Source organism: Bufo bufo, chromosome 1, assembly GCF_905171765.1.
Source record: "Bufo bufo chromosome 1, aBufBuf1.1, whole genome shotgun sequence".
Classification (NCBI taxonomy): domain Eukaryota; kingdom Metazoa; phylum Chordata; class Amphibia; order Anura; family Bufonidae; genus Bufo; species Bufo bufo.
The window spans coordinates 6,608,409-6,618,712 of NC_053389.1; the positions used below are offsets into that span (position 1 = coordinate 6,608,409).

The 10,304-nt window shown below is 46.6% G+C and overlaps 1 protein-coding gene across 1 annotated transcript in view; it reads left to right on the forward strand.

The window, feature by feature from the left end:
* LOC120990995 overlaps positions 1-1,137 on the forward strand; it is a 44,504-nt gene extending 43,367 nt beyond the window's left edge. Inside the window, exon 4 of the mRNA XM_040419889.1 lies at positions 90-1,137. Coding sequence (XP_040275823.1) covers positions 90-1,088 — 999 coding nt within the window. The 3' untranslated portion in view covers positions 1,089-1,137. The remainder of the gene's footprint in view (positions 1-89) is intronic.
* Positions 1,138-10,304: the final 9,167 nt, after the last annotated feature.

The following is a 10,304-nucleotide window of genomic DNA, read 5'->3' on the forward strand; positions in this document are numbered from 1 at the left end:
GATCTTAGGAGATCCTCCGTTGAAAGTCACATTGAGCTGCTTGTTTGTCACGTGGGATGTTGGTGACCCTTGGCATTTTTCGTGTACAGGTGAACCCAGCTGAACATCTGAAGCTCAAGGAGATTCGGCATCAGCCCACCAATTATGGGTCTCATTATAGCCCCTCGCGCCCGCAGATATCATCTCACGCTCCTCACAATATGCTGAATATTAACTCTAATCGTGATCCTACTTTGAGTAGACCAGGCAGGAAAACATCACGTTTCTGTAGAATAAGGATTGCTGGGAAGACGACCTGCTCATCATTGAATTCTGGTAGTCCTCAGGTCAGATGGAGATTGGCAAAGGACCCACTGACAGATCCGTCCTATACACATAGTGTTCCTCCCGGTAATATCGGACACATCCTCGATCGGGTTACCAACAAAGATTGTGTAAGTAGGACGTCCTTAGAAGACATCTCCTCAGAGCTGCTCAATCCACCAGGGGTAAGAATGAAGCGGCGGTTTTCACTTGATAGAACGTCTTCTGATGTTTTCTGGGGTGGCAGGGATCAGAGGTCAGTCGCTACTAAGATCCCAGATGATACGTCCCCTGCCATGATCAGGACGTCTTACAGGGAGCAAAGCCCAGCAAGCAGCCATTGTAGTGGTTTCCTGCAGACGCCGATCCCTGGGGCTCACGGCTTCCTGAGTGTCTTCCCATTGGATTCATTTGGAGAGTCAGGGAGAGAAATAAAAAGGCCCATGTCTTCCTGGCAGGAAGCAGACACAGGGCAGCATTATGGGAGGACCATGCCAAGACAAAGGCACGAGGCTCAGCATCATATCTTGTGGAATTCACCATGCCTCCTACAAGAGGAACCCAGAGTGCACAAGGATGGAGGCAAAGCATGGATCCACAGTAAAGACTGGCCACATGGAAGGTCACGAGGAGAGCAAAGCATCACGCCTGTAGCACTGTCCCCACAGTCAGTACAGCAGGAATTCTCCTTCAACCCCTTCCCACGTGGGAACTCTTCAAAGAAGCAATTGCTAAGCAGGTCGAGCCCTGTGACCTGGACATACCCAAGGATGAAGCTGTATTAACAGAATGGTTATAAGATGTGATCACTCCTTCCCTTTGTAGAACTGTAATAAAGATTCCACTTTCCATGTATATAATTGTAAGAATTTATTCTAGTTGTAAGTGGCCATAAGAAGCCATAGAAGTTGTTGTCGACAGGACTGACCCTTCATCTGGACAAGGTTCGGGTGATTTCTAGATCCTCCCCATTGTCTTGGTTGTGGACTTTTTGTAGTCAGCTTTGAGGTTTGTCCATCTTTCACTCCACTTCATGCCCCAAGAAAGTGGAAGGGTGGCGATCATCCCACGAAATCACGTACCGGTCTATCGCTGCTCATACAATACCTTTACATGGAGCTCCTCGCATTGCACAGACTTTTGGCCTGTTACTAATGCAAGAATCAGTAACAGTGGTCCCCAACCTGTGGCCTTCCACTCTTGCGAAACTACAACACCCAGCATTCCCTGACAGCTGCAGTTCCCATTATTTGCTCAAAAAGTTCTAATTATTATTTATTTGAAAGCACCATTAATTCTGTGGCGCTGTACATCTAAGAGGTACATGACAGAGGGGGACTCTGCCTGCGAGAGCTTAGTAGGTGAGGGTAGAAGCCGCTCGCCTGGCTGTGTGGTGGCAGCATGCTCATTGCAGCTGGTAGGGTTTTCTGAACAGGTGGTTCTCTGTACTTAAAGGGGTATTCCCATCACAGTCAATGGGGGCATATCGCTAGGATAAGGCCCCATTATCTGATAGGTGCGGGTTCCACCTCTGGGATCCGCACCTACAACGAGAACGAATCGGGGAGAGCTGTGGCTGGAGGACCCCGGATTTCCCGGGGTCCGTCCACCACCAAGAGTTGCTCCCATAGAAGTGAATGGGAGCGCGCTCAGCTATTTTCGGCAGCCCTATAGAAATGAATAGTGGAAGGCTGCGCAGTGCACCCTCCGTTCATTTCCCCGCTCCGTTCTCATTGTATGTGCGGGTCCCAGAGGTGGGACCCGCACCTATCAGACAATGGGGACATATCCTAGCGATATGCCCCCATTGTCTGTGATGGAAATACCCCTTTGAGGATTTGGATATTGGAGGAGAGTGGCATGTTCTGGGGTGGTGAGTTCTAGAGTTTGGGGGAAGCACATGAGAAACATAAGAACAATGAAGGAGGTCCTGTGAGGATCAGAGGTTACGTATGGGGATATATCCGGAAAACAGGTCAAAGATCAGAGAAGGGAAAGATTGTGGATGGCCCTATACAGTATGTAGCTGTTAGTCTCTTAAACTGAATTTGCTGTGCAATGGGGAGCCAGTGAAGGGATTGGCAGAGGAGAACCAAGGGGAAAGTGGTTTAACCAGGCAGTAGAGTTAAGAATAGATTGGAGGGGTGCTAGATGGGAGGCCACAGAGGAGGAGGATGCAGTAGTCCAAGTGGGAGATGACGAGGGACTGCACTAGCATTTTAGTTGACTGAGAGGTGAGAAAGGAGCAAATACTGGAGATGTTCCTGAGTTGAAAGTGGTAGGTGGAGGTGAGGGTTTGAATTTGTGGTTAAAGGACAGGGCAGTATCAGCATGGTGCTGTTGACTTTAATGGATAGGTGCAGCAGGTGGTTGAATGACATTGGGGAAAGATGATGAATTCATTTTGGTCCATGAGAACCCAGGACAGAGCCTTGAGGGACACCCAACAGAGAGAGAGCCTGAGAAGAAGGTGGTGTATGAATGGGAAACGCTGAAGGCCAGGTCTTTGATGCTGAGGGAAGAGAGAGTTTGCAACAGGAGAGAGTGGTCGTTAAAAGCAGAGGAGAGGTCAAAAAGGAGGAGGAGGACAGAGTAATGTAGAAAGCAGAGGACAGGTCAAGAAGGGGGAGGAGGACAAGTCAAGAAGGAAGACAGAATAATGTAGAAAGAGGAGGAGAGAGTAATATAGAAGGCAAAGGACATGTCCAGGAGGAGAAGGACAGAGTAATGTAGAAGGCAGAGGAAAGGTCAAGAAAGGGGAGGATGAGAGTAATGTAGAAGGCAGAGAACAGATCAGAAGGAGGACAGAATAATTTAGAAGGTAGAAGACAGGTCAAGGAGGAGGAGCACAGAGTGATAACATATAGCTTTAGCAGCTAGCAGATCTTTGGTGACTTTGGTTAGGGTGGTGTCAGTGGAGTGATTGGGTTGGAAGCCAGATTGTAGTAGATCAAAAAGTCAGTGGGATGAGAGGAGGGAGGACAGTTCGAGTGGACATGGTGTTCTAGGAGTTTTGAGGAGAATGGGAGTAGTGTGATGGGGCGATAACTGGACAAAGAAGAGGGGTCCAGGGAAGGCTTCTTGAGTATGGGTTTGATGGTGGCATGTTTAACCACTTCCTGACCGCCCATAGACTATAACCGTCCTAGGGGGTCGGGATTTATCTCTGAATGGATTTTTTAGAAGGTCCATTCAGAGGTGGCAGCTGCACGCTAATTATGCAGCTACTGTGCTGGGGGCCTGCTGTCAGTGACAGCAGGGCATCCCAGAGAGAAGGCAGGGCCCGTTCCTGTGTGTCCCTGCCTTCTAGATCACTGGACACACAGCACTGAACGAGCGCTGTGTATACAGCTGAGGAAGCGATGTGCTGCTTCCTGTCCCGGCCCGGTGGTCATGTGACTGCCGGGGGAGTGCAGGAGCTGTCGGGTCTTCCACAGACCTCGTTCAGCCCTGTAGTGAGGCTGTACAGCCTCTCCGGGGGGTGTTCCCCCTGTAACTGGGGCTACTATGTCAGCCCCAGTTGCAGGAGATATCAATAGTAAAAAAAAAAGGGAAGTTAAATGTCCTCCAGAGGTCTTGTATAACCTTATGGGGAACACAAAGTGTAAAATAAGATTAAAAAAATAAAGTGTTTTAAAAAAAATTAAAAGTCCCCAATTAAGTTATTTCAAAATTATAAAAATAAATAAAAAATAATCAACATATTTGATATTGCCGTGTCTGTAATGACCGGCTCTATAAAAATATCACATGATCAGGTTAACGGTGAAAAAAAAACAAATAAAAATTACACATCACCTCCCTGAAAACATATCAATCGATCAAAAAGTCATATGTACCCCAAAATGGTAGCAATAAAAACGTTACCTCAGCGGCAAAAAACGAGCCCTCACACAAGACCATAGCCAGAAAAATATAAAATATGGCTGTAAGAAAATGGCAACACAAAAACATGATTTGTTGTTCTAAAAATGCTGTTATTGTGTCAAACTTTATCGCCGCGTCCATAACAACCAGCTCTATAAAAAATCACATGATCTACCCAATCAGGGAAACGCTGTTAAAAAAACAAATAATAATCACTCCAAAACGTTTTTTTTTTTGTCACCTCACCTTAAATAGTAGCAATTAAAAGAAATGACATATTTGGTATCGCCAGTCCAGTAACGACTGGATCTCTAAAAATATCACATGATCTACCCTATCAAATAAGCAGCGTAAAAAAAAATTACGCTAGCTTTTTTTTGTGATCTCACCTCCCAAAAAATTGGATAAAAGCGATCAGATAGCCAAAGGTACCCCAAAATGATGTCAATAAAAACTACAGCTTCAGCAAAATGTGATTACTTTTTTGGGGGGGGTTTACTGTGGGGGAATCTCAGGGTCTCTTCAAATACAAAATGGTGCCTAAACACCAATCCAGCAAAATCTGTCTTCTAAAAACCATATGGCGCTCCTTCTCTTCTGCGCCCTGCCATGTACCCATACAGCAGTTTACAACCACATATGGGGTGTTCCTGTAAACTGCAGAATCAGTTTGTTTTTAGGTTTTGTTTTGTTGTTAACCTTTGATGTGTTACAGGGGAAAATGGATTAAAATGATAAATCTGCAGAAAAAGTGAAATTTTGACTCCATTTTGCTTTAATTCCTGTGGGTGAACAACATTTCTAAAAAACTGTTTTGAATAGTTTGAGGGGTGTAGTTTCTAAAATGGGGTAATTTGTGGGTGGTGACTTCAGAACGGAACTGCTCCTTAAAGTTGATTCTAAAATAGTTTCTAATATTCTAAACCTTCTAATGTCCTAAAAAAATATAATTACCAAAATTATGCCAACATAAAGTAGACATATGGGGAATGTTACCGTATTTTTCGCCCCATAAGACGCACTTTTTCCTCCCCAAAAATGGGAGGAAAATGCCACTGCATCTTATGGGGCGAATGCTGACAGTTTAACATCGCTGGATGCGATGTACGGAGCGGGGGCCGGGGGAGGGACTGGGAGGAGGAGCTGGGGGCCGGCAATAGAGGCGGGGCAGTGCAGTCACTGTACTATAGCCCCGCCCCACCGCTCCGGTATTCTAATATAAAATGTATTATTGAATTAAACGTTATTAAACATGCCCCCCTCACTCCTAATAGTACCGTATATCCTAATTGCTTCTGTATAATGCCGGCAGGCAGGCCGGGCGGGCGGCAGCGTAACTCCCTGATGTCACGTGCCTGCGCCGCCTACTTTATGAATGAAGCAGGCGGCGCAGGCAAGTGACGTCAGTGAGGGACGCGCTGGCCCGCCTGCCGGCATTATACAGAAGCAATTAGGATATACGGTACTATTAGGAGTGAGGGGGGCATGTTTAATAACTTTTAATTCAATAATACATTTTATATTTGTATACTGGGGGGGCGGTGGCGGGGGGGACACACGGAATCTGTGGATGGCACAGTTAAGGGGTGGGGGTCTGTGGATGGCACTATTATGGGCTGGGGGGAGGTCTGTGGATGGCACTGTTATGGGCTGGGGGGGGTTTGTGGATGGCACTGTTATGGGCTGGGGGGGTCTGTGGATGGCACTGTTATGGGGTGGGGGGTCTGTGGATGGCACATATATAACAGTGCCAGCCACAGATCCCCCCCCCCTGTAACAGTGTCCGTCATCCACAGATCCCCCCATAAGTGTCCGTCATCCACAGATCCCCCCATAAGTGTCCGTCATCCACAGATCCCCCCATAAGTGTCCGTCATCCCCAGATCCCCCCATAACAGTGTCCGTCATCCACAGATCCCCCCATAACAGTGTCCGTCATCCACAGATCCCCCCATAACAGTGTCCGTCATCCACAGATCCCCCCATAACAGTGTCCGTCATCCACAGATCCCCCCATAAGTGTCCGTCATCCACAGATCCCCCCATAACAGTGTCCGTCATCCACAGATCCCCCCATAACAGTGTCCGTCATCCACAGATCCCCCCATAACAGTGTCCGTCATCCACAGATCCCCCCATAACAGTGTCCGTCATCCACAGATCCCCCCATAACAGTGTCCGTCATCCACAGATCCCCCCATAACAGTGTCCGTCATCCACAGATCCCCCCATAACAGTGTCCGTCATCCATAGATCCCCCCATAACAGTGTCCGTCATCCACAGATCCCCCCCCCCATAACAGTGTCCGTCATCCATAGATCCCCCCATAACAGTGTCCGTCATCCATAGATCCCCCCATAACAGTGTCCGTCATCCACAGATCCCCCCCCCCATAACAGTGTCCGTCATCCACAGATCCCCCCATAACAGTGTCCGTCATCCACAGATCCCCCCATAAGTGTCCGTCATCCACAGATCCCCCCATAACAGTGTCCGTCATCCACAGATCCCCCCATAACAGTGTCCGTCATCCACAGATCCCCCCATAACAGTGTCCGTCATCCACAGATCCCCCCATAACAGTGTCCGTCATCCACAGATCCCCCCATAACAGTGTCCGTCATCCACAGATCCCCCCATAACAGTGTCCGTCATCCACAGATCCCCCCATAACAGTGTCCGTCATCCACAGATCCCCCCATAACAGTGTCAGTCATCCATAGATCCCCCCATAACAGTGTCCGTCATCCATAGATCCCCCCATAACAGTGTCCGTCATCCACAGATCCCCCCCCCCCCCCATAACAGTGTCCGTCATCCACAGACCACCATTAGTTCCAAACCCACCAAAAGCAGACCTTTTGGTTAAAAAAAATTTTTTTTCTTATTTTCCTCCCCAAAAACCTAGGTGCGTCTTATAGGGCGAAAAATACGGTAATTAATAAGTATTTTAGGAGGTATCACTTTCTGTCTTAAAAGCAGAGAGAATTAAAATAAGGCAGGTTGTGCTGACCCAACCCCTTATTTTTTTCTTTGTAGTATATATTGGAGGCGTGGCGATCTCCTTGGAGTCATTGCACACCTGACCAGTTAATCTGTCCTTGAGGCTGGTTTTAAAGTCAGTATAAAACTGAGTCTGCTTGTATAGAACCTACCATTAGCCATCTGGCTCCAGGAGAAGTATATGGTAGGTTCAGCATGCATGTTGGTACTTGCATCCCTGGATCCGATGAAAGCTGTAATGGCACCGGACGGGGTTACAAGCAAAGTGTACTTGGCTTGCATGCTGACCTGCATTCCCTGGATTTTATGTGGCTGTCATGGCCCATGAACAGGTAGGAACAAGAGTTAGGGACCACTCATGAGACGACCTTGACGCGGTGAGTGGCTTACTATGCTTTGGCCAAAATATAAACCAATGTCTCATCCAGCATGGAGGGCAGAGTGCTGGATGTAGTGTGCGATCACATTTGCATTTTCCGTTTATAAATTTTGAAAATGTTTTATTTTTTTAATAAATAAGTGTAATACATATTTACTCAAACTTACCATTAACATGATGCACAGGGTGTCATGAGAAAACTATCTCAGAACGGCCGGGATAAGTAAAATCGTTCCAAAGCTATTACCACATAAAGTGACACATGTCAGATTTGCTAAATCAGGCCCGGTCAGGAAGGGGTAAATGGTCCGGTCTGTGGGTGTCCAGTGGTTAGTGACAGGGGGAAGGTTAGGGCAGGGATACCTACAGTGGTCAGTGGCACAGGCGGTGAGGTTTGGTAATACATGGCCAGCCTCACCTCCTAGCAGGGTGCTATTATATGGCGTTCACCCCGGTGATCAGCGTCGCTGTCGCCTCATCCTACGATGTCTGACCTAAGTAATAATACATCTGCCCCTTACTGCAGGTGCCGGCATTGACATTGGGACGCGGCTTTGTACGGCTGGGGCCACAGTTGGGTTATTCATATCCCTCTGCTTTCCTGCCACAATCTAGAAACAAAGTCCCATTCATTCCGCTGCAGCCGACAGGCAGGGCTTTTCATCGAGCCTCTAACTACCCCTGTCGGAGGTCTACCTGCGTATTGCAGCAGTTTGTACCTCAGTGGGTTCTTTGGGGCACCGTTATCTCTGGGCTCGTGCCCCCTTGTTGCATTACCGTTATCCTTATACCTCCCTCCCATGTTTGCTGCCAGTGCCGATCTGCCACCCATGCATATGTCATTGGTCCGGAAATTATTCCATTATACATTATAGGTGAGGAACAACAGAGAAGGAGTCGTCTTCTTCCCACCTGATAGGTGGACGCAGGTCGTGACTTGGCACTTAGTAGATATGGGCCTATAATGTAATAATAATTATCCGGGACAACTCTGTGCAGTCATTAGCTTCTCACTGCGCGCGTTTATTACCTGCGGCGCTGATCTTTGGCAGGTGACTTGTGCACAAAGTCTATGTGTCTCCTGAAAATTAGAGATTGATTTTGCAAATGTAAAGTCGGGAACATCGTCATCCATCATAGAGCATCATACTGTATCACGGCTTTATTCTGGGGAAATGCAAAATGCCTATTTGTGCACTTCAGGTATTGATTGAATCTGAACAGCTGCAACTTCTAGGAAATTAATTTAAGCGGTAGATAGAAGTGGAGGTTCCGAGATAAAACTTACACAAGATTACTACATACAGATATATACAGCCACCATTAGAGGGAGCTCAGGAGATTACTACATACAGATATATACAGCCACCATTAGAGTGAGCTCAGGAGATTACTATATACAGATATATACAGCCACCACTAGAGGGAGCTCAGGAGATTACTACATACAGATATATACAGCCACCACTAGAGGGAGCTCAGGAGATTACTACATACAGATATATACAGCCACCACTAGAGGGAGCTCAGGAGATTACTACATACAGATATATACAGCCACAACTAGAGGGAGCTCAGGAGATTATTACATACAGATATATACAGCCACCACTAGAGGGAGCTCAGGAGATTACTACATACAAATATATACAGTCACCTCTAGATGGAGCTCAGGAGATCACTACATACAGATATATACAGTCACCACTAGAGGGAGTTCAGGAGATTACTACATACAGATATATACAGCCACCACTAGAGGGAGGTCAGGAGATTACTATATACAGCCACCACTAGGGGGAGCTCAGGAGAATACTACATACAGATATATACAGCCACCACTAGAGGGAGCTCAGGAGATTACTACATACAGATATATACAGCCACAACTAGAGGGAGCTCAGGAGATTATTACATACAGATATATACAGCCACCACTAGAGGGAGCTCAGGAGATTACTACATACAAATATATACAGTCACCTCTAGATGGAGCTCAGGAGATCACTACATACAGATATATACAGTCACCACTAGAGGGAGTTCAGGAGATTACTACATACAGATATATACAGCCACCACTAGAGGGAGGTCAGGAGATTACTATATACAGCCACCACTAGGGGGAGCTCAGGAGAATACTACATACAGATATATACAGCCACCACTAGAGGGAGCTCAGGAGATTACTACATACAGATATATACAGCCACCACTAGAGGGAGCTCAGGAGATTACTACATACAGATATATACAGCCACCACTAGAGGGAGCTCAGGAGATTACTATATACAGATATATACAGCCACCACTAGAGGGAGCTCAGGAGCTTACTACATACAGATATATACAGCCACCACTAGAGGGAGCTCAGGAGATTACTACATACAGATATATACAGGGAGCTCAGGAGATTACTACATACAGCTATATACAGTCACCACTAGAGGGAGCTCAGGAGATTACTACATACAGATATATACAGTCACCACTAGAGGGAGCTCAGGAGATTATTACATACAGATATATACAGCTACCACTAGAGGGAGCTCAGGAGATTATTACATACAGATATATACAGCCACCACTAGAGGGAGCTCAGGAGATTACTACATACAAATATATACAGTCACCTCTAGATGGAGCTCAGGAGATCACTACATACAGATATATACAGTCACCACTAGAGGGAGTTCAGGAGATTACTACATACAGATATATACAGCCACCACTAGAGGGAGCTCAGGAGAT